The sequence below is a fragment of the Diaporthe batatas genome (assembly GCF_019321695.1).
Source record: "Diaporthe batatas strain CRI 302-4 chromosome Unknown Contig00001, whole genome shotgun sequence".
Lineage (NCBI taxonomy): Eukaryota > Fungi > Ascomycota > Sordariomycetes > Diaporthales > Diaporthaceae > Diaporthe > Diaporthe batatas.
This window is the reverse complement of record NW_025408548.1, coordinates 1811871-1834700: the sequence shown is the minus strand read 5'-3', so window position 1 is coordinate 1834700 and position 22830 is coordinate 1811871. Positions and strand designations below refer to the sequence as shown.

The 22830-nt window shown below is 53.4% G+C and overlaps 8 protein-coding genes across 8 annotated transcripts; 3 read left to right on the top strand and 5 right to left on the bottom strand.

The window, feature by feature from the left end:
• Positions 1–50: 50 nt before the first annotated feature.
• On the top strand, positions 51–1193 carry KVR01_000382 (uncharacterized protein; the record flags this gene model as incomplete). The annotated part of the gene is made up of 3 exons (XM_044792013.1): positions 51–852; positions 907–1063; positions 1127–1193. The coding sequence occupies 3 exons, from the start codon at positions 51–53 to the stop codon at positions 1191–1193; spliced, it is 1026 nt and encodes a 341-aa protein (XP_044650331.1).
• A 2683-nt stretch (positions 1194–3876) lies between these two features.
• KVR01_000306 (uncharacterized protein) lies at positions 3877–5426 on the bottom strand. Its single transcript, XM_044781559.1, has 2 exons — positions 4518–5426; positions 3877–4436 (listed from the first exon to the last, which is right to left on the bottom strand). Exons 1-2 carry the CDS (start codon positions 4957–4959, stop codon positions 4078–4080), a joined length of 801 nt encoding a protein of 266 aa, XP_044650255.1. The 5' UTR covers positions 4960–5426; the 3' UTR covers positions 3877–4077.
• Positions 5427–7923: 2497 nt separating this feature from the next.
• On the bottom strand, positions 7924–9878 carry KVR01_000310 (uncharacterized protein). Its single transcript, XM_044786557.1, has 3 exons — positions 9212–9878; positions 8984–9152; positions 7924–8844 (listed from the first exon to the last, which is right to left on the bottom strand). Exons 1-3 carry the CDS (start codon positions 9396–9398, stop codon positions 8418–8420), a joined length of 783 nt encoding a protein of 260 aa, XP_044650259.1. The 5' UTR covers positions 9399–9878; the 3' UTR covers positions 7924–8417.
• A 640-nt stretch (positions 9879–10518) lies between these two features.
• KVR01_000292 (uncharacterized protein) lies at positions 10519–12462 on the bottom strand. Its single transcript, XM_044794699.1, has 2 exons — positions 11153–12462; positions 10519–11096 (listed from the first exon to the last, which is right to left on the bottom strand). Exon 1 carries the CDS (start codon positions 12184–12186, stop codon positions 11173–11175), a length of 1014 nt encoding a protein of 337 aa, XP_044650241.1. The 5' UTR covers positions 12187–12462; the 3' UTR covers positions 10519–11096; positions 11153–11172.
• KVR01_000117 (uncharacterized protein) lies at positions 10519–15874 on the top strand. The gene is made up of 2 exons (XM_044784882.1): positions 10519–13656; positions 13717–15874. The coding sequence occupies exons 1-2, from the start codon at positions 12687–12689 to the stop codon at positions 14055–14057; spliced, it is 1311 nt and encodes a 436-aa protein (XP_044650066.1). The 5' UTR covers positions 10519–12686; the 3' UTR covers positions 14058–15874.
• Positions 14645–15605, bottom strand: KVR01_000114 (uncharacterized protein; the record flags this gene model as incomplete). Its single annotated transcript, XM_044788670.1, has 3 exons — positions 14645–15401; positions 15473–15508; positions 15562–15605. The coding sequence occupies 3 exons, from the start codon at positions 15603–15605 to the stop codon at positions 14645–14647; spliced, it is 837 nt and encodes a 278-aa protein (XP_044650063.1).
• Positions 15875–18093: 2219 nt separating the features above from the next.
• On the top strand, positions 18094–18964 carry KVR01_000245 (uncharacterized protein). Its single transcript, XM_044781424.1, has one exon. The coding sequence runs from the start codon at positions 18208–18210 to the stop codon at positions 18937–18939; it is 732 nt and encodes a 243-aa protein (XP_044650194.1). The 5' UTR covers positions 18094–18207; the 3' UTR covers positions 18940–18964.
• Positions 18965–19732: 768 nt separating this feature from the next.
• KVR01_000262 (uncharacterized protein) lies at positions 19733–22254 on the bottom strand (the record flags this gene model as incomplete). Its single annotated transcript, XM_044781713.1, has 5 exons — positions 19733–19810; positions 19864–20600; positions 20658–21817; positions 21873–21956; positions 22019–22254. The coding sequence occupies 5 exons, from the start codon at positions 22252–22254 to the stop codon at positions 19733–19735; spliced, it is 2295 nt and encodes a 764-aa protein (XP_044650211.1).
• Between the last annotated feature and the right edge of the window lie 576 nt (positions 22255–22830).

The following is a 22830-nucleotide window of genomic DNA, read 5'->3' as shown; positions in this document are numbered from 1 at the left end:
AACGATATCCTGCAACAACCGTTTGAACACACGAGACAAGATACAACAAAATGTCTTCCGTTGCTGTCAAGGTCCTTGCTGCCATCGTGGCTGGAGCCACTTCAGTTGCCGCCCACGGTCATGTCACCGGTATCAATGTGGCCGGCACCTGGTACGAAGGCTATGACCCGACTTCCTTCCCTTACATGACGGACCCTCCGACCGTCGTAGGCTGGACCGCCTCCGACACAGACAACGGCTTCGTGGCCCCGGACGCCTACGCCTCAGGGGATATCATCTGCCACAAGTCTGCCACCAATGCCAAGGGCTACGCGACAGCCAAGGCCGGCGATACCATCGAGGTCTACTGGAACACCTGGCCCACCTCCCACAAGGGCCCCGTCATCGACTACCTGGCCAAGTGCGCCGGCGACGACTGCACGACGGCGGACAAGACGGCGCTCGAGTTCTTCAAGATCGACGCTGTGGGGCTGGTCTCGGCCTCTGCCGGCACATGGGGTGCGGACGAGCTGATCAGCAACAACAACTCGTGGGTCCTGCAGATCCCGCCGACCCTCGCGTCGGGCAACTACGTCCTGCGCCACGAGATCATCGCGCTGCACTCCGCCAACAACGCAGACGGAGCCCAGAACTACCCGCAGTGCTTCAACCTCGCCATCACTGGCACGGGTGACCTCCAGCCCTCGGGGACGCTGGGCGAGGCCCTTTACAAGGAGAGCGATGCCGGGATCTCGGTGAACATCTACAACTCCCTCACGAGCTATGACATCCCCGGTCCAGCCCAGATTGCCGCGGGGACGAACCTGCCCCAGTCCGCCATCCCGATCACTGCCAGTGCCAGCGCCGTCACTAGTAAGGCCCCAGTCTCCAATCACTGATGCCTGTTTGTTTACTGACTCTCAAAAGGCCTCTCCGGAGCTACAGGCGCTGCTGCGGCGACTTCGTCGGCTGCTCAGGCCACCTCAACCGGCGATGCCCCAGCCTCTGGTGCCCCGGCCCAGACGCCGTCTGCTGCGGCCCCAACTGGCGCGCCTGCGGCCTCCCAGACAAGCTCAGCTTCTGCGTAAGTACCCCGAGAGCACTCATTGTAGCAGTACGCGATTTCGCTAACAACTTCTGTGTAAAGTGCCGCTACGTCTGCTGCCAAGTCCTGCAAGAAGCGTCGCCACGCCCGCGACGTCTCGAGGCTCTAGGTGGCTCTCGAATGCGCCCATTGGAAATGATCGGTGATGGATATTCAATTCGGTGATTACTGAGCAACCTTGGTGGCTCTGTAGTCGCAAATGTATGAATAGACGCTTTAAACTATACCCTACATAGATTTGAGATATACTCTTCGGTGTTGATCAGATTCGTAGTACTCTTCAAGTTCTCAATCAATGCCCACGCAGGGCATGGGATCTTTCCACTCATGACAGCATCTTGTTGTAGCAAGCGCTTGTGGGCAGAGGAGGTGAGAAGACTGGGTAGTCTTGTAGCATTGAGTTGCAGAACTTAGATGTAAGCAGTCCGCTCCGTCCTTGCTTCTCACCCGTGCAGCTCAGCAATAGATGCCATATTTCCGGTACCTCCAGTCGCATAACCCCTTGCGTAGCCATCGCCATGGCTGGACTGCATTGACGGCGCTACCGACGGCGCCCTCGAGAGATCCGACACCATGCTGAGGTGTCCCGGCGACCCGGGCATGGACAGCAAAGACGGCGTGGCATTCCTATCGAGACCACGTCCGTTAGAGAAGTTCAGGCTGCTGGCCCCGGCTGGGAGCTCGGATATACGCGTAGGCCTGCTGTTGTCGATCGGCACTGCGGGGAGCTCGGACTTGAAGCCGGTATAGCCCGGATACCCCGAGGCCGAAAAGTCGCGCGCCGGCGACGACGGGTCGTAGTATGGATTGCCCATGGTGCTTCCGTACTGCGGCGGTGGCGACTGGGTCATGTCCGGTCCTGGTGCCGCAGGCTGGTATGCTGCCTTCCCCGCTGGCTGCTTCCTGGAGCGCGCCCGCCGGAACGTCACGAACAGGAACGCGAGGAGCGCGATGACTATTGAGCAAGCCGCTGCCACGCCGACGCCGATCCCTGCCTTGGTACCCTTTGACAAGCCTGGGTCGGCGGCGGCCGTTGTGCTCGATGGGGCCGATGGTGGTTCGGTAAATGTTTCTGTCGCCGCCGTGACATGCCCGTCACTCGCCGTGGACGTCGCAGTGGCGCTTCCTCTCGTCGTGGGCGTGTGGCCCGGCTGGAAGCTGATCGTACGCCCAACAGCTGTCGGTAGAGACGCGATCTGGGAGAACCTCTTGGGGCCCGTCAATATCCCGTTGTCCGCGTCTTTGCAGGTACACGCCGCCGGTGGGCCAATCTCGGTCCGTGTTGCTGGCATGGAACAAGTACTCCAGACGACCGAGTTGTCAGTCTCGGAATCTGCGCATTGTACGAGGTTGAGAAGCTGTTGTTGCGATGCACTTTTTCCTGGACAGTTTGGCGATGTGAATTCTTCATCGGTGCAGCCGGCTAGACTGTGATTGTCTGGAATTAGCAAAACAGCAAGAGGTTGAGAACCCGAAATTCAAGGAAGTAAAATGCCAGTTCTCTGGTGCAAAAACATCTTGGACAACACCAATCTACGTGATTGGTTTAAGCGACTGTAAACAAGCTTACTAGGTGGTTGTATCTGCGCATTCTGCCCATTAGTACTGGTAGGATGTATGAAAAAGAATTCTCACTTACATTTTGCGTTAAAGCAAACATTGTATTCTAAGCAGAAGTCGCCTTCCTGGCAACATTGTTGAGTGCCGAATGCAGAATTGCCGCACGGTATAATGTTTGAAGAAGTCTTTCTCCCTATTGCGAAGTAGCAGGTGCCGTTCGAGATCAGCGGGTTGATTTTGCTCATGTTGTCGATCGTTTGTGGAAACGAGTGTGGTCGTCGTCACTAGGAATTTTCTTCATCAGAAAAATCCTGAAGAAAGAAGGCGACAATTTTGGAGCTCGACGGAAAATCGGCAGTCATACATGGCCAAGAGCAGAGTGTTCTCTCTATGGTTGCACTTTGAACGACCGGTCTGTCTCAGTTTGGATGCACAGCAGCGGCGCAGTCGCCAACGGGCCATGCACGTCCACTTGAACCGCTGTTCTGCAACCCCAGGATCCTCTTTGTGGAGAACGTTTGCCAGGACGGCCCCATCAGAGTTCCCACTTCAACGCAGTTGGCGAGAATCCCGGCCAGAAAACCAAGCCGACTGACAACCATTGGCAGGCGCATGCTCAGAGGATCAAGGAAGCTACGATTGTTCCACTATTTTCCTAAATATACACATCCGGTTCCTAGCATGGCTGGCGAGCGCGGCAGTCTTCCCCTCCCTTCACGAAAATACAGTCGTTTGAGGAGCAGGGCTCGCACACCTGCACTTCTGAGAAATGGTCGGCCGGCTGATTCTTATGATTGGTCACCTTGCAACAAGACAATGGCATTGGTGCAGGCCGCCTACTACGGCTCAGCTTGTTTCCAGATCAGAACTCAATGTTCGTCTGTTCTAGGAAATGATTCTCTGGAAGACCTTCTAACCAAACTGGTTTCGTTTGTATTCCACATATGTCCGAAGACACCAAAGTTCTTCCTAAATACATTTTCCTCTGGGTCATCGATCATGAGATCATGTTGTCAAAACACCGGGGAGTTGTGTCAGGCGAACTCGTACGAGAATCGTACGATAGATGCACACTTGTCTGCAGGAAGAAAAAGAATACCCTCACTTGTCACATTCATAGGATACCATAGTAGATTCCTCGGTCAACAGACTGCCCAGGTGACTGGGGACCTTCAGCGTCATGCGAGCCCCAGCACAGGTCTTTCACAACCTTGGGAAGCTTCAAGGCAAACTTTGGGCGTTGAGATATTATTATTATTTCAGGGTATGCTGAGGTCTCTAGTATGCAGATTACTCATCACTTCCAATCTTTTTTCACGCTCAAGGTGTAGAAATACACAAGGACTGGATTCAGATTCGGCATCCTAATGGCATCCTAATGGCATCCAACAGAATACTCCTCCGACGGTCATACCAGGGGCCTAGCCACTTCTTTAGAAGATGGCAATAGCACCAAGGACGAAAGCAGCCAAGCCGCTGACGGAGCCGTACTGGGCCGCACCAGCGGTGACAACGCTGGAGGTGGCGGTCGCCGAGGCACCAGTGGCGCTCGCGCTGCCAGTGGCGCTGGTCGCCATGCTCGTGTGAGAGGCCGACTCCGAGGAGTGGGACTCGGTCGCAGAAGCAGAAGAGGCGGACCCCGAGGCAGAGGCAGAGGCAGAGGCCGAGCTCGCAGCCGACGCCTCAGACGAGGTGGAGGCGGCGGTCGCGCTGGCTGGGGCGGACGCGGCGGAAGAGCCGGAGGAAGAGCCAACGTTGGTGCAGAAGGTCTGGACGGCGGGCAGGACCTGGTCTGAAAAGGAAGCAGTCATGTTAGTTACCGGCGCGGAATAAACACACACAGAGAGGCATTGAAGGACGGGGTTCGGCATACTGAGAGCAACGTCCTGTCCGCAGGCGCTGAGGACGCAGCCGGTGGCAAGGGTGGTCAGCTGGTCGATACGGCCGCAGACGCAAGCCGCGTCGGTGGCCTGGCACTGGCCGTCCTGGCTGATGGCATCCGTCAGGCAGGACCGGGCACACTCGGGGATGCTGGACAGGTCCTGGGCGAAGACGGTGGCGACGAGGCCGGCGGCGAGGAGGGTGACCTTCATATTGGCGGTAGTGACTGGTTGTCTTTCGGAACTCGGTGTCGGGCGGAGATGTGAAAGAAGCGAGTGACCAGTGTAAGCTTGAATCGGCGGGCCTTGATATTGTGGTAAAGAGAACAAAGGGACAGGCACGGGTGGCCGGATCAGGAATACTTCGGGCGTCTTATATAGCTCCATGAGTCGAGCCAACAAGCTTCCCCGGGTTGCCAGGCTCGGCCCAGCCATCGGATTCAGATCTACTTTCGGTGCGCCACGCCCACAATACTGTCCAGCCTAGGAGCTCCGCGGCGTCCTATTCGACTCTCCCCGTCAACAAGCTGTGCCTGGAAGGGCCTGGTTAACCGGGGTTGCTGGACGCCTGCACGGACTTGGCGAACTGCAATGTTGCCTTGCAGCTTCTCCAAGGATCGAGCTCTGGCTAAAGCTGCACGCCAAGGAAGACCCCAGGGGAGCCAGCGCCGACATCTGGGGTAAAGGGGCCAGAAGGGTGTACGGATTTCCTGGAACGTAACATCCCTCCTTCCGCCACACTGGGGTAATGCTAGCAAGTACCGTCACATGTGACGAAACTGTTACCAATAGTTTCGATCTTTTGCAGGGCCGTCTGTTGTGGCCAGGGACGGAGGTCGTGTCGACTGAAGCAGCCTGGCAGCCCGTCGACGACAGAGAGCGAGCTGAATGGGCTCCCGGAAGAGCGGGAGAGCCAACCTGTGAACGGCATAGTGGCACCTGGGGGTTGACAGCGGATAACGAGAGAGGGACCCCGAGTCAGTTGACATGGCGTGAAAAGCTAATTGGTAAAAGCGGTTGTGGGCGGGAAATTGCCCGCCTGCACGTGTTGCGGAGCATATCACGATAACAAGATGCTCGTGTCTCTTAATTTCCTCGACTACGCCGTCATGATCTCCACGGTGATTGTCTTCAATGCCCGCTCCAGCTCGGCCCTCGCTTCATCAACCTATTACACACTTCCGCTCCAAAAGGCGTTGTGGCGTCAGGAAAACAATCCCCAATCGGCATGACAGCCGTCACTTGTGTCTGATCCCGCCCCGGCGCTTGCGCTACTACGATGATCGACTCTTGGCATGGCCGAAAACATCTCATTGGGTTTGGGGGGAAATGAGATGTCCGTCGTCCCATGGTCATTTCCGTCCCCACCGCTGACCAAAAACTGGGACCGACTCCCGGCCCCTCGTCATCCTGTGACTGCAACAAAAAGGCCTCGCATTGCATCGCACAAGGACAGACCCCATCGTCAAGGGAGCCGCCCAGCCAGCCCAGCCCGTTGTGTTCCCACACAATAAGGTTAAGTTCGCGGGTGCCTACAGTAGACTGCCCAGCTGCCCCGTTTCCTCGGCCTTATCTAATTCGCCGCGTTGGTTCCCTCTCCTTCCAGGCTTTCCGATGGCTGGCTGGCCTTGCACCGGGAATTATGAGGTCCCTTTTGATCAAGCATTCTATCAACAATGCCAATTTCATCTTTATTTTACATACGAGCACTGTGCGTCACTGAAGAGCGCCGTCCTTGAGAACCTCAATGCAGTGATCAGACCGTCTACCCATGAATACGCGGTGCTTGAACGCGCTCGCCACGTCAACTGCAGCGGGTATAAGCCAACCGGGTCATACCTAGGTACTGATGGATGAATTGAAGCCTCGACCGGCCTTACCGAAGCAGTGGAATCGCCGGACAGAGACTTGACAGCCCATGTATTTTCCGTCTTTTACCAATGTTCTTCTGCGGAACGTCCTGTCAAAGATCGTCTGGCATGCATCGACTATCAAATCCGAGCCAGCCCTGGGGTGCGGCACGATGCCGCGGCACGGAATTTGTGTCATCCCTGGAGCCGCAGAATTAAACATTCCGATCCTTCGACGCAGGCGGCAGTCGGCCACGCCTGTTGTTCTCGGCAGCTGCAAGCATCGAGATTTGCTAAATGCTAGTGTTGAAACCATCCATTCATCAGCTTAATCATAGTGGGGAAGAATGTTCTCGCATGTTTTCGCGCACGCCCATTCCTTGCAAGTGCTTCAAGTCGAGAGATAGGCTCGCATGTTATATTGAGCCAGGATATAATTAAACAGGAAGAACTTAGATACTACCAAGATGAAGTCGAAGCAATCTGACTTTTGCGGATGGAACACTTCCAGATGACTACTGTATAGACACAGTGTGATGATAAAGTTTTGGTCAATCTAGCCCAGGGAATAGTATCATTTTCAAGTGGGTATATGCGGTATACCGTCTCCCAATAACGGCCAAATGTCAGTGGGTCCCGGAGTCCACGAGCTTACAAAAACTCATAGGCGGGCTACAGGGTCACCTGGGCACCCGTGGAAGGTTCAACATCCATGCTGCCCAGGTGTGCAGACTCACAATATCGCGTACAGGCATCACGGAAGGCATCAAACGCGGCCCGCACTCATGTACTTCAGCTGCATGGCATATACTTCTGAACAAGCTCACGTGTAAATAAATATAGCTCTTGTTGAACCCACTTCGGCCAGCTGACAAGCAAGGGGTCAAAGTTTGACTGGACAATTATGACACGGCAGAATCTGTGATGCCTGTGCTCGAAGTGGGGATAGAGACCCGTAGTCTGAGTATATATCTGGTTTTGCTTCTATTCCGTATACGTCCGAGGATATATATGGCGCCTTTATATGGTGGTTATTATTGAAGACCTAGCGCTTGGAAAGAATATGGTGTTGATAATGATAGTTCTAATATGATAGGTGCTTATAGTTTTAGCCTTGTGATGTATAGATAAGGCTAAGGGGTATCGTCTTGATGATGGTGTTGATTAGAACGTCGTGATGGAGTTATACGGCGTATATATGTAAGTATGGAAAAGGTATATGGCGGCCTCTGAGAAGGTGTCGGATTGGGGAAGAGTGAAAAGTCACTGTCAAGAGCCCTCCAGGGCTCTAGAGTAAAATTCACTACGCGTCTAAAATATGTACTATCTCATATCCTTGTGGGTCACTTATTGTCTTTCTGACTTACTGGAGGAACTTGAAGTAGATAAAGAGTATATAGACTATCCTAGGGTAGGCATAGTAACTTTGGCTATGTATTTTCGACAGTTATATGGAAGCTGTTCGACTGACCCCTTAATACTGGCCCGGCTTAAGTTCACATTTCGAGCATATTGAGACTAAGCTTTGAGGAAGGAGGGACCATATACACTTTGTATGAGACATCGTATTATACTCAGCTTCCTGACTGGATATGCAAACCATCATCATGGTCTTTTTCTTCATATGATGCACGAGACTTCACAAATCTAACACACCGGTCTTTAATCCTGCCACGTGTTGCTTTCCGTCCTATACACACTGAATTGGGCTAGCATAACAATACGCATGCAAGCGGTCACCTGGTCCTTGCTACCAATGCCGACTGATTCACGACCAGGACACGCCAAAAAGTGACTGTTTAACGGATTCTTTCACGGAGGCGAAGGATAGTGCAAGCGAGCAGGCCAGCCACCGTCAAGTTTGACTGGTCGCTCTGGTTCACATGTCGGTCCTGGCTAACATTCATCGAGAGTTGCAAAATGACCTCAGTAACAGGGTTCAGAGTCTTGATAGTATGGCACAAGATTTTACCAAAATACCGCTTCAACCCAAGGGAGCACAACCGTGCCCCGCAGACTCCCGCCGCATCAATGCCAGACGCCCTAGTCCCTCTCGGCCCTCAGCACCTGGGCGCCGCCCTGCAGGCGCAGCTCGGAGCTCCTCGTGTCGAGCTTCTTGACGACGGCGCCCAGGACGACCTTGAGCAGCTCGTCGCCGGACAGGTCGCCGCCGCCGGCGCCCTTGTAGGTGACGGTGTCGACGATGTCGCGGACCTTGGCCTCCTTGTAGAGCTCGTCGTCAAGGTAGTCAAAGGTCTTCTGGCGCTCCATGTTGGGGCCGCCCAGGCGGAACAGCTGGATGCCGACCTGGTGCGGGGGCGCGTTGGCGGCGTCCAGCTCGCGCGCGATGTTGACGATGGGCGTCTTGATGTCGTCGTCGAAGGCGCCCGCCGTCAGCACGATCAGGTTCAGCGCCGCGCTCTCCTCGCCCGCCTTGAACTTCTCAATGTACCACTCCAGCAGCTTGCCGCTGCGTCGCGTCGGGTTAGCGGCTGTCAGGCCTCGCTCTCGCCGGCCGGCCCGGACATGTGACAGAGGGCGGGGCGCTACCTCCGTCCTCCTCTCATACGGGGGGCCCGGCACCCAGGGGCCTGGGGGAAACTGCTTACAGACGCGCGCCGATGTTGCACTTGCCAGCGGGCTTGACCTTCTCGGTGAAGATGGAGCTGACCTCCTTGCCCTTCTCCGTGAGCAGCATGCCTCCGACGAAGCCACCGATGCGGGTGTAACCCGTCTTCCGGATGGACTTGAACTGGCCGAGAAGTCCGCCGGGCTTGTCTATGTATGTCTCTTGTCAGCTCAGGCTCTCAAGATTCTGCAGGGCGCGGGATACATGCGGTTAACGAAGTAGAGGTCGATCCCGTCGGGATCGTGCTGAGCACAGATGGGAGCAACCTTCTCGATGAGGTGTTGCACGTCCTTCCAGTACGGTGCCATGGCGGCCGAGTCGTCGATGATGAACATGGTGTCGAAGCATCGCAGCCAGTCGAGGCTCTGCTCGTCAATGCCGTCGAGGTTCGCCATGGTGGATGGATCTGGTGATGTGCCGGTGACGGGTGAGGTTGGATGAATGAGTGACCTGAGTGGGAGTGGGTGTGAGTGTAGATGTGAGGTGAGGTGAGTATATGCGTCAGGTGTCGGCCGGTGGTGGTGTTTGTATGACCGGCTGGAGTCGGGCGGTCAAACGTACAACGGGTCAGGTCAGGGGTAAATTTGAAGGTGATGCTGGCCTGTTGTCGGGCGGGCTTGTCGTCCCCACTCCAAGGCGGTGCTTGCCAATTTTGCTGGGCGCACAGTCCAGGGATCCGCTGATCTCTTTCAAGCGAGATCCGGTCAACTGGTAGACCAGGGGTTGATCGTCCTCAGCTGGGCCTTTGACGTGTATGTCGACTGGGTGCACACATGTGACGGAGTAGAGGTGAGGGTGATATGCTCGGCTCGGCCGCAGAGCAACGAGCCAGTGCCAGTGGTGACAGGGAGGACAGCACTTGAGGTGAAGCTTAATGCAGACCGACAGACCGGGTCAATGCTTCCTGTTCATCCCTGATTCTCAAACACACCAGTTGACAAGACCCTTACCCTCGCCCAAGTGGGCTGGCAACTGGCACTGCAGCACAACGTGGTCCAATTGTCTGATGGACATGATTTCGAGTGATTGGTATGCGGCATCGGCAGATGGTTCGGCTGCGTGCATATTATGAAACTCGCAGTGAACGCATGTACTGCGGACACGGATATACTGCCTTTCGGAACCCATGTACACGTATACCTAGTACTACGAAGCTGCTTTGATATCGTCATCACAGTATGATCGTCAACAAGGTTCCGTATCTCAAGATCAAGATGCCAACGATAAGAATCCCACAACGTATTCTTCCGATCACATGCACTTTTGATAGCAACAACTTGAATGGTGCATTCTCATCAATGATGTCTGTCTGGTTTGCAGATATGCGGGATCGAATAATTAGCTTGCCATGTCACAATCACGGCTAAACTATGCGCACTTGAATTTAGCAGAGCACAGGCATATTACGAGACTGCATGCAAAATCCTATGCAGCATGAACGTTGATCAGCCTGATCCACCTGTTTCGATGAGGCTGATCTGATTTTAACGCTTCATCAAGACCTCTAGCTTCAGCGGCTGAGCAAAAGAGTGGGGAAGGGTGTAGTATTTATAGTTCTATTAGAGATTCAATTTGAAGCATCGCCTCTGCGGTGTCACTTCGACTTGCGGCTGTTGCGGGAGTCCGACGATCACTGCCGGGGAATGACGATCGTGAAAGATCAAGATATAATTGCTCATTGGCGAAGAGCGCCTGTGCTGCTACAAGGGAAGGAGAGGTGACGCTGTTGTGGAAGACTGGGATCCCAGATGCCCCAGGAGTAATGCGCAGAAGAGGCTAGAGCAGCTGATAATGTTAGCAAATGATTCCCGAGGCCTTGTGGGAAAAGCCCAGCCGCGGAATTCAATGCGACACTGGCTTCTTGGACAAGCAGAACATGGCAGACTCCGATCTCTAGCATAGTCAGTCCGAATCTCCACCTAGGGAACTCTTGTCTGCCCTTCAAAAGACATAACAGAGGAAGACGTGGCTGTAGGGCTCCTCTTGCACTCGACATGATTGAAAGAAGGCAGTGGAGAGATCCACCAGGGCATGTGTTTACCGCCAGTCGGGCCATAGTCCTTCGAGGCGCGAATCCCGGCTTCCAAGCTTCCCTACAGCAGGTAATCAGCACGTCATGCCACAAGATAGAGGGCGTGATGGAATTGACCCTCCCAGCCTGACCATTCATCACACGAACAAGCCACACAGCCTCGTGTAGTCACCCAGCTCAGCCCCAGAGCTCCTAGCGGCCTCACGGGCCGCGCCCTTGGCCTCCCGGAGCAGGTTGCTGTCCTCCCTGGCCAGGCCGCGGGGCGGGACCAGCCAGAAGGCCACCTCGGTGCCGTTGGCGCGGAGGTCCTCGACGCGGGCCTGCAGCTCCTCCCACAGGTCGCGGTTCGCGAGCTTCCTCCCGGGCCTGGGCCGCCCCCTCCCGTCCCTGCGCGGCGCGGCCCGCCACCCCTGGCGCACCCAGGCCGGCAGCCACCGCGTGGCCCCCAGGGCGACGTACTCGAGGTCCGTCACGACCACGACCGTGTGCCAGCCCTCGCTGTGCCACGGGCGGAAGTCCAGCGCGGCGATGACGGCGCGCAGCTTGGCGCGGTTGGAGGTGTGGGTGTGGGTGTCGCCGCGCGGGCCCTTTTGCTCGAGCGGCATTGCGATCGTGCCTGTGATGTCGGGGAGGCTCAGGTCTACCGGTGGGTTGCCACGCATGTTCTCCATGCCCGTCGTCTGGTATAGCATGGTGGTCTTGTCACCGCCGTTGCCCCCGTCGTTGTATATGAAGCTCAAACCACCTTTTGGCGCACTCCCTGCCCCGACTGGTTGGTTGCTGCGTGCACCAGCACCATTGTTCACGCAACTGCCGTCGACGACAAGCATCATCTCCTTCGAGTTGAAGCGGTTGACATATCGAGGCCACTGCGTTCGTACGCTGATGGTCTGTAGCGGGAAGTGCTGCTCAGGAGCTAGGAAGTGGTCTTGAGGTCGGAAGATGCCGGCGGGCTGGATCTGTGTGTTTCGTGTGAGGCGTCGGGCAGCTTGTTCGGCTGAGGTTCGCGGGAGCAACCTCAGCCCGCGGTCAGCAGCGTGCGGGCTGTGCTGGTCGAGCTCGGAGTCGGAGTCGAAGTCGGCGACGTCTTGCTTGGTGGCCTGGCCTTGTCTCCGAGGCTTCCTATTCTTCACAACGCGGTATTGAGGCATTACGGGGTGGCTGTGGAGGCTAGTTTGTCCTTGAAGCTGTCGTCGTTTGGTAGTTTCCAACAACTGAACGGTGAGGGGTCGGAGACGTTGAGTGCTGCGGGTGCCCGAGCTCGTATCCGCTGGCCGAGGCTCCAAATGTTAAGCTCAAACCGGGGCAGAGCAGTCCGACATGGCCAGACCCATGTATGTTCCTGGGGTACCTGCCGCGGCCTCTCTTCCAACATTGTGGCTCTTCGCCATCTCAAACGAGATTTGGATCATGCTGGCTGCAGGTGGTTTGTACACCAAGAGGAGCTACAACTGTACCAAAGGAATCGATAATGCAGAGCAAGAGAGAGTGTGTGGGGCTGGCTTCGGGCTGCCCAGCCCCTCCGGGAGTAGCCGAGCTCGGCCCCACAACTGCCCAGGTGCCGTCATAACGGTGACTCTCCAGGGCTCTTGAGGGGGTTATTGTGGACGATGGTTTTCGAACACGCCTCACGTGGTGGCTCTCACTACGGATGACCATGGGCTCCTCTACGTGGGTACCTGACGTCGACCCTCACAGCGACTTCTCTCTGGCCAACATCCCCTTCGGCATCGCAGCCACGGCCGACGGCGAAGCTCCCCACGCCGTGACCGCCATCGGGAACCATGTCCTGGACCTGAAGAGGCTTGTCGACCAAGAAGATGCTGCCAGCATCTTCCCTTGTCTCAAGGACTCGGGCAATGTCTTCGACTCGCCCACACTCAACAGATTCGCAGAGCTAGGGAGAGACGTCCACCGGCAGGTGCGCAGCGCCATCCAAGACCTGCTCTCTGAAGACACCAAGCACCCCGAGTTCCTCAGGGACAATGCAGCACTGCGTCAAGAGGTCCTCGTCCCCATGAGGAAGGCCAAGATGCACCTGCCAATGCAGATCGGTGATTACACCGACTTCTACGCAGGGTACCACCACGCCTTCGGCGTAGGCTCCATGTGGCGCGGCCCGGCAAACGCCCTGCAGCCAAACTACACACACCTGCCCGTCGGTTACCACGGGCGAGCCTCCAGCATCGTCGTCTCGGGGCACCCTGTCAAGCGGCCAGTCGGCCAGATCGTCGTCGACCCGGCCGCCGAGCCCAAGCAGCCCGCCGTCAGGCCGAGCCAGAAGCTCGACATCGAGCTCGAGCTGGGCTGCTTCATCGCCACGGGCAACGAGATGGGCACGCCCATCGACGTCAACAGGGCCGACGAGCACATCTTCGGCTACGTCCTGCTCAACGACTGGAGCGCGAGGGACATCCAGAACTGGGAGTATGTGCCGCTGGGGCCGTTCAACGGCAAGAACTTTGCCTCGACCATCAGCCCCTGGGTCATCACGCCGGATGCGCTGGAGCCCTTCAGGAGCAAGGGCATTGAGCTTGAGGGCAGGCCGCAGTTACAGGACTATCTCAAGGAGGCGAGACCGGACAATGTCTTTGACGTGCAGTGCGAGGTCGATCTGACAAGTCAGTTTCCCTGCCCTGCTGTGGTTCTCTACTAAACTCACCACTGACCGGTTTCCGCAGCCCCTGAGGGTGACACCTCCACCATCTCTCGAGTCTCCACCAAGAACCTCTTGTGGTCCTTCCCCCAGATGCTTGCCCACCACACCCTCGGGGGCTGTCCCATGAGGAGTGGAGACCTGCTCGGCTCAGGGACCATCAGCGGGACGAAGCCATCAGAGCTCGGCAGTCTGTTGGAGATGAGCGAGGGCGGCAAGAAGGAGGTACTCCTCGCAGGCATGGATGCGCGCAAGTTCCTAAAGGACGGCGACACCATCACCCTCAGGGCCTCGTGTGGCCAGGACGGTCAGAGAGTCGGCTTCGGAGAGTGCACTGGGAGGATCTTCAGTGCCGTGGGTCGGTAATTAAGGCCAGAGGATGATGCGCCTGCATAATCCCATGATTTTCACACCAACCTGGCTGCTCAAACCCTCCTCAACATCGATGGCCAACTCCGGCCGCGAGCTCGTCGAGCACTTATGTTTGCGGAAATTGACATCTAGTTACCGATGGATTTCAACAGGATTCATGTCCTCCAGATTCATCCCGGTATATCGCAGCCCGGTATATCTTGTCGGCACGATGGCAGGGACATGCAACATGAAGGCAGCACGCGAATTAGCCAAAGCCTTTTCTGACTCCATGTCAGACTTTCAGCAACCTAGATTTATAAATGCACAAGTTGTCATCCGTACAGACTGCTCTTTACATGTGTGAATTTCCTCATCAAGATCCCAGCACCTTCTCGTGGACTTGTTTACATGATTTCAATCAGGTGTGATCACCAGTCATTCATATACCTAGGTCATACAGTACCTAGGTATTTGTTTCTCCCAGTGAGTGTCTCGGACCCCGCTCATCTAGTGCTCATACCAACACTGCTTCTTTTTGGTTTCACTGATGAAGATCTGTTAGCCGTGGCCACGAAACACGAGAGATGTTTATCTTACTTCTAGAGGCGATCTCGGCGGTTGGTGTATGGCTTGAAATAGTCGCTCGCGGCGACCTTCTTGTCGGCCAATGCTCGGATGTTGTGGAGCTCCTCTGAGCCCTCATCATCGACGTAGTCCCCCATGCGCTCGAGGCCGCTTCTGAGCTCGATTCGGGCGTCATCACGCTGGCGGAGGATCTCGTCGACGATTGCCATCTGAGCAGATACCGGCAGCCTGGGCATTGTGGCATGGCGGCTCGCCGCGTCCTGGATCGAGTCTGATGCCACGAACAACGCGAGCATGACGCCCCGAAGCGCGTCCCAGGCGGGCTGGTGCGCGAGCTTCTCCCACCACAGCCTGAAGAGCTCCTCGTTCAGCAGCTCGAAGTCATCTGCCCTGCTTTCCAACTCCTCCATGATGGCGTTGGTGATTGTACGGCTCTGGAGGTAGTCCGCCAGGAGCCAGAAGTTGGCGAGCTCGCCGAAATGCTCCAGTTCTTGGATGGGATCGTCGGGGAGATCGACATCTGTGTCAGCATGGATGTCGACGTACTGGCGCCACTCGAGGTGCTGCTGTAGGAGAGCGACATTGGCGGGGATGGCATAATCGCTCTCCTCGAGCAAGATGACTGCTGTGTTGGCATTCATGAAGCCCCCAGTCAATTTGGCTTCGATGAAGAGGGAGTGATTGATCGCTGTGTCTCGATCAAACTCGAAGGACTCTGCGTGGCCCTCGATTCTGATGGTGATTTTGGTAAGGTCAGGAGCAACATCTTGCCTACATGATGGTTAGAACACAGCTGATCACTTGCTCGGATCTCATGAGGGCATTGAAAATGTGGTGCTTACTCGTCCAGTCGCTGGCGTTTCGCATCAGGTGTGCCACTGCTCAGTTGTTAGATTGTCCCTGATGGAAAGATGCACCTGGGAACACATACTCATCTCTTGCACCACCGCCCATTTGTCCTTGGGGATCAGACATGATTGCTGGCGTACATGTATGCTGACATGTCTCGATTGCAGTCGGATCTTGCAGGACGTTTCTGTGCAGAAGAAGAGAGTGGTTTCGTTTTTAATCCCTGTACATATAAAATGTATATGGCGCCTTCATACAGTGGTAAACGCTCAAAATCTAGCAGAAGAAGAGAGGAAGGGAAGAAGGAAACAAAAATGGAAGAGACTGCAGCAGTGGAATTTTAGGCTGCCAAGGCTTAGCGAAAAAAACAAACGGAATTACAGCTCAAGGACCCCCGCTTCGAGCTTAGGGACGAGTGAATGAGAGGTACTTTCGGCCGGCAGGAATTGGGTGCAGGAATCTCACATTCAAATAGCATGAGAAATACTCATCCAGCACCGCTGAATGGATCTTCTAGAAGCCTGACAATCTCTTCTGCCCCCCCCCCCCTCAAACGCTGGGTCTTGAGCGTTTACCACTGTATGAAGGCGCCACGTACATTTTACATGTATGGGGATTAAAAACGAAACCACACTCTTCTGCCCCTCTCTGGATCTATGGCCTTATGAAGCCGATAAACCGTCTACTATAGTCATCTGAGCAACGAAAGCAAGGTAGTTTCATTTCTAAGCCGTGCCATACGCATGAAATGTATGTGGCGGCTTCATGCATTGGTAAACGCTCAAGGCCCGGCCTTTTTCAAGGTACCAAATCACAACGCCAATCGCAAAAGCAGGTCATCTTAGATGTCGCCTGAACTCTGTGTATTTATAGTGATCCAAGGGAGAGTATGAATTCGAAATCAGCATAGTAGTTTTGAACAGAAGCCTGTCTTAAATACTTGCAGGACAGACATCTGGAGTCATCGACAAGCCCTCCCTCTCTAGTCAGAAAACTTTGAAGTAGTCTTATAGAACTAGAGAGTGAAGCTTGTATGTATCTCCAAGTAATGGCTTCGGCCACATTGTATTTTTTGTTTAACTATATATTTATTTATTTATTATCTTCTTAACTTTTAGACTAACTATTAGCTTATACCTCAAGTATAAAGTTAATAATTACTTAATATATACCCTTAAACTTATTTATATATAATAAAGTTACTAGCTTCCCCTATAGGGCTCTCTCTTCTATTATATTCCTTATATATTATATAAAAATAAATAAATCTTTAATAATAAAGTAATATACTTAAAAAAGGAAAATTTAATTTTAAATACTTAAACTTTTACTTTCCTTATATAATATTTATTTAATATATAATAAATAAACTTTATTTAACTTTTTAAAAGTTTTAATCTTTTATAAAATTTATATAAAAAGCTTTTAAATAAATTTACTATTATAATATTACTATTCTATTAACTATATACTTAAAATAAAGATAATATTAACTTATTTAATAAAAATAAATTTAAATAACTATATAATAAGTATATTAATAGAAAAAGTTAATTTATTAAGTCTTATATTATAAAATTCTTCTTTTTATAGAGGCTATTTTAAACCTATTTTAATCTTACTATATAACTACTTTACTAACTTTCTAATATAGTGTTATTAAGAGTAATACCTTCTAGCTTTATCTATATAATATAAGGCTTAGTTATATACCTATATATTATATTCTCTTTCCACTATTATTAGCACTATATTTCTTTAAATATTAAATCTTAAGCGTTTACTACTATATAAAGATACTATATATATTTTATATATATAGGGATTAAAAACAAAACCACATCTCTAAGTGATTTAGTGAGACAACAGTATGTGAATCACGCTTGAAGCTTTCGATTTTGATGGTGCCCGGTGTAGCTACCTCGTGTTGGGACCAAATTTGATTGAAGTACAGCTGTCTGTGGCCGGCATAAAGCGACTGCTGTTTTTGCAGCAAGTGATTATCCATCACACGTGCTAAAAAGCTTGCCTGAATACCTACCTAGGTAGTGCTCCCCTCTGCCCTATCTCCCCAGGTGGTTTTACAGGTATCCTGACATAGAATGAATCCCTGCTATAACTAGCAGAAACGGAAATGTACAGGTATGCTAGAATTATCTTAGACAATACTTCTGTCTCCGTATAAGAAGAGACACCGGGTCAAGGTAAGAAGAAGAATTCCCGGCAGAACATTGAAGTCTGCCTTAAATACTACTGCTCGTGACACCGCAGAGTCATCGACAAGCCTTCCTTTGAGCAGAAAACTTTCAACTACTAGCAGCAAAACTATGCACCTAGACAATGAAGATTGTGCGTTCACGTGATTGCAACAAAAACAAACGGGATTGTGAATCACATTTGAATTCCTGCGAAAACGCGATGCACGAGGTCTAGGTATTGCGTCAGCTGGACAAAAGCTGGGCCCAAATTTGGTAAGACAAGATCCCTGTCCCACCACCCCCCAAGCCGATGAGGTGACAAGCGATGCTGGATTCGGATAAGGTGTGACCACGTGCTGGGCCTAGCAAGTGTCCAGTTGACAACCTCCAAAACAAACGCCTTGTGACAGTGATCGCTGTGACCCAGCTCCGTATAGTTACCATCTGCCCCTGCCCCAGCTATGTGAAACAAAGATTTGAACCACCGTCTGTTGTTATTTCCAACCACAGTCATCCCAGTATCAAATATCATGAACGGATTCAAGAACAGCCCCGTCATCAAACGCGAAGCGCCTGATGCCGTGGTCTTTGACCTCTCCGAACCTCACCAAGTCACCGTCACCTTACCTGCCGGTTCAACATGGAGCAGTGGCCTGCACTGGCACGAGCACCATGTTGAATACCTGCGCGTTGTCAAGGGCAGGGTACAAGTCACACTGGATAGTCAGGTCCGCACGATATCAGCATCAGACGCCGAGACGGAAGTGAGGGTCGACCGGAACGTTTGGCACGATTGGAGGCGGGCTGATGTCGAAGATGACGAAGATGTGGTGGTTGTGGAGCGGACCGAGCCCGAGGATGGCGAGAAGGCAATTTTCTTTTGGAACCTGAACGGGGTCATTCTCAAGGCACAGGACATGAAGTGCCCGCCCTATATGCCGAAGCTGCTACATCGTCTCTTACTGGATGCATGGGTCACTCTCAGCCTTTTCGCCATCTTCCGCGTGCTTGACAACACCCCTGTGTTCGTCAACATCCTCCATGCCTTTTCGAAACGCGGGTTCGTCTTTGCGGAGAAAACGTTGGGACATACTGCCTTACGCGCCGTCGACGTTGTCATTTCTCGTGTTCTCCTGCTTCTCGCGTCTGCCATCTCACTCATATTTGGTATCAGAGCTGTGCGGGATGAGTTCACTCCAAATGAGGTGCGACAGAACTGGATCGCTTCCAAGACTGACCGGACGAGAACCAAAGAGGCTTGAATTTTCTTTTGCTTCAGGGCTCCGGTCCTCTATTATATTAACTAGCTCTTTAACATATTCTACCTAGTTTTAAAATTTAATAAGATTTGTATCCCTTCACAAATGATGTCCACCTGCCTTTTGTGTCTTGGGTGGTTGTAGTCCACCAATATTATTTCTTTGAACAGCACGCCCAAGCCACATCGACATGGAGACAACTTCAGCAGAGAGAATATGAGTATCTCAGCTGGAGGCTCTCATGCCATTCTGTAGTTCCAAAGTACACTGTGTATTCAAGAACTCTAAATATCAAGCACTGGGGCGTGTGGTAATACGCCACAGGTGCACGGATGGGAGAGCAACGGGCCACACAATTACCTTGGGCAAAGATAGGCAGGCCATGCACTGATCTAATCTCTTTTGCTGCTCATGACATATCTGCTGACAGCCTGGGAGATTCTGAGCTCATATATGCTTGTGGATTTCCTCACGACTGAACGTTATATACATGAATGGGATATATGCAAGAAACCTGCCCATCAAACTCATATCATCGTCTGGATGGCCTCGCATCCCCTCGGCCTAGATCCCCCCCCCCCCAGACGAAAGCGATTCTCCCTCTTAAGGCTACAGACACTGCGAGTAGTACTCATTCTGTACCTGACAAGTAGACCCGCTGGCACAGACTGTGCACCCTGTATATCCATTGCCACCGCACTGAGCATATTTAGCGGCGGAACACGTGGCCACGGGAGGGCTGGAAGTCGTCGTGGAGGCGACGGACACCTTAGTTGAGCTGCTTGTTGTTTTAGCACTAGTGGTACTTGTTGAGGATGTTGTTGGCCCGACACTGGTGGTAGAGGAGACCGTTGAGGACCTGGATGTCGCAGTGCTGCTGGTGGCTGCTGTGGATGAACTGGAAGAGCCACTGCCGCCGCCACTTACCGTCCCTGAGGCGAAGAACGCACCGCGTCCGTTGGTGCCCACGTAGACCTGCCCGGCCTTGTTTGCGCTGCCTGCGACCTTGCAGCTGATGATGTTTCCGAAACCCTGGGACCCCTGGATGTCGACCCACGTCTTGCCGTCGTCGGCCGATGCGTACAACTTGTTCCCTGCCGGGCCGTTACCGAAGGCGTAGAGGTTCCAGGTCGTCCCTGAGCCAAGGCCGAGGGCGATCTGTTGAGTTGCAGTGAGAGCAGTCGATATCTGAGTAAAGGTAGCACCGTAGTTGGTGGACTTAAAGATGCCAACGTCAGTAGAGACGTACACCGTTCCTGCGACGGTCGGATGAGCGGCGATGTCCGCAACCGAGGTCGCGCTTCCCAAAGCTCCAGCCTTGCTGAATGCTGCCCCGGTGTTGGTAGACACGTAGAATGCACCCGATGCACCGCCGTAAAAGACGGTGTTGTTGCGCTTGTCGCTCGCAATGACTGCTCCTGACGCAAGGCCTGTCACGGCTGAGAAAGAGGCCTGATTCAGGGACCGCAGCACACCCGAGGTCGCGGTCGACCAGACAATAGTATCAGCATCGGCGCTGTACGCCACAAGCCCGCCGTAATCTGTTGTGCTGCTACCGTAGTTGAGATTCCAAGTTGCACCGCCGTCGCTGCTGATAGCAACCTGCTGTGACCCCCCCGTGTTTCCGATGCGGACCACGTTAGCGACTTTGTTACCAGCATAGTCTAACGCAGGAAGTCAGTTGAGGTATAACAGCGATTGGAGTTTGTGGAAATACCTACCAACGTCAGGCGAGGTCGGCCAAAAAGGATCCCAGGCGGTCGCGGGGCTTGTCTTCAGGTCCGAAGCACTCTTGAAAGTAAACCCATTGACGTCGCCCACAGCCACAAGCAGTTCACTTCCGCCGGGAGCAGACACGACATTCTGCACGGAAGTTTGTTCAATCCCGTCCGCCAGAGACTGGATGGTGATGTTGTGTGTTGTGTCCCACTTCGTCAAATCATGGCCACCATAAATGGTCAGGCCAGTTCCATACAGCCAGTGGTTGCTGTCAAAAGGATCGATCTCCAGTGCCTCGATCATCCACCCGAGCTGCTCAGCATCGGGCTTGGAAATGAAGCTCTTATAGATCCATGGTGCCAGTGGCGCGGAAATGCTGTAGTAGCGGTTCATGGCCGGGTAGTTTGTCCACTCCCACAGACGTGACCAGGTCGCACCAGAGTCAGTGGAGCGGAATATCTGGGCCTCGGGCCACCACGAGTTCAAGGCCGCGACGACCAGAGTTCCCGGCTTAAGCACGTCCAATCCTAGGCCACCGAACCCGAAATACAAATCCGACCCAGATACAGGGGTGATGTTTGTCCATGTGTTGCTAGTCAAGCTGTAGCGATATACGCCACCGTTGGTTCCATCGTAGGGGCCCGTTCCATCGGAATAGGTAAGGTAGAGCACCTTTTCTGACGGCGAAATTCTAGCCTTGTGAGGGAAGAAGGCTGCGGGCTGGCCAGCGACTGCGCTCCACGTTGCGCCAGCATCAGTAGACTGCCACACGGCTTGCTGAGTGCCATTGCTTGCGGTGCCGACGAAGATCCTCGATGTTGCGCCATTAGTAACTGCAGATGTAGTGTCGAACGTGACAAAGGCAAGACCTTGGATGTCGCTGTTGTATCCGGTGGAATCACTGGGGTCAGCACGGTAAGTGCCTGTGGCTGTGAATGATGAGACCTTGGCGAAGGTAACACCTCCGTCAGTGGACTTCCAGAGGCCGTTACCGCTGCGCGCGCCGAAGTAGATGATCTTGGAGTTGGCCGGGTCAACTGCAAGGCGTTCACCCATGCCTCTTCCGGCCATGTTTCCACCGACTTTGAATGGTAAGGTCGTCTGGCTCCATGTGGCCCCCTTGTCCGAGCTGCGCGCGATGACACCATTGTTCGGGTCCCAGCTAAGAGAGTGTCAACCAAAGTAACTGAATTATTCTGGCAGGTGTACAAACATACCTGTTGGTGTACATTCCCAATGCAAGATAGACTTTGGTGTCATCCTGAGGATCCAGGGCCAGTGCATCAACACCCCATCGGTTCCTATGACACGGAGATGATTAGTGAGGTCCCAAGCCACGTATCGCATCCAGCCCAGGTCTTACCAAGTTGAGTCTGTGGTTATGCTGTCTGTAAGGGCTGTCCATGAATCATCAGCATTGAGCCTGTAAAGGCCGCCGATGTCTGTTCTCGCATATGCCAGGCCTTTCGTCTTGGGGTGGAAAGAGATTCCGGGCACGAAACCTCCTCCGCCTCCAAGTTTAACAGAGCTCCAGGAGAAGGCTGCTTGGACAGGCGCCGCCAATGCACCAAGCAGCTGCAGGGCTTGAAGATACCTCATCCTCAAGATGTTTATGCCACGTAAATTCGTGGCAAGACAATAAGAAGGTTGCGTAGTCTTCGTCGTACAGAGCCAACCACTTGGGACGGGAAGGACGGGTATGTTTATAGGGCCAATATCAGTTCAATGTCTGTCCACGGGAGCCAAGCTTCACGGAACCAAGAAGCGGATGCTTCCCGACATGCCGAAATGGCAGGTCCAGAGAATCATGTTACCACATATGGCCATCCTAAAGGAGACTATGGAGGCATTGCCTGGGCAGAGACAAGGCGCACTCTGGAAGCGGAATGTTCCTTGCTGACGTCGAGAGGATTTCCCACAAATGATCGTTGCCCCTTTTTCCCATTTTGGGAACATAGGCTTGTGAAAAGGTTCGAGAGTCGTGGTGCTTCCCGTCGTCCCGCCATACGTGGAAGGTGTGGTTCCGTAAAGGGCTTTTGGGAAAGTGGGGGGTAGGAGTAGAGGATGCTTCATCTCCCACCAGCTCTTGGGGTTCAGGGATCTCCCGTGCTTGGCAGCTGACTACGCGTGGATGTCAGATGATCTTCAGGTCTCTGAACCTGCTCAGTGGATGAC

Bases quoted from the DNA above. Each gene is read 5' to 3' on its own strand.
- KVR01_000306 (XM_044781559.1), bottom strand. From the start codon at position 4,959: ATGGCTGGGCCGAGCCTGGCAACCCGGGGAAGCTTGTTGGCTCGACTC. The intron at 4,437-4,517 runs GTATGCCGAACC...CTTCCTTTTCAG, and splicing joins CGGACAGGACGTTGCTCTCA to ACCAGGTCCTGCCCGCCGTC.
- KVR01_000310 (XM_044786557.1), bottom strand. From the start codon at position 9,398: ATGGCGAACCTCGACGGCATTGACGAGCAGAGCCTCGACTGGCTGCGA. The intron at 9,153-9,211 runs GCATGTATCCCG...AGACATACATAG, and splicing joins CGACCTCTACTTCGTTAACC to ACAAGCCCGGCGGACTTCTC. The intron at 8,845-8,983 runs GTAAGCAGTTTC...GACGCGACGCAG, and splicing joins TGCAACATCGGCGCGCGTCT to CGGCAAGCTGCTGGAGTGGT.
- KVR01_000292 (XM_044794699.1), bottom strand. From the start codon at position 12,186: ATGCCTCAATACCGCGTTGTGAAGAATAGGAAGCCTCGGAGACAAGGC.
- KVR01_000245 (XM_044781424.1), top strand. From the start codon at position 18,208: ATGAACGGATTCAAGAACAGCCCCGTCATCAAACGCGAAGCGCCTGAT.
- KVR01_000117 (XM_044784882.1), top strand. From the start codon at position 12,687: ATGACCATGGGCTCCTCTACGTGGGTACCTGACGTCGACCCTCACAGC. The intron at 13,657-13,716 runs GTCAGTTTCCCT...CGGTTTCCGCAG, and splicing joins GTGCGAGGTCGATCTGACAA to CCCCTGAGGGTGACACCTCC.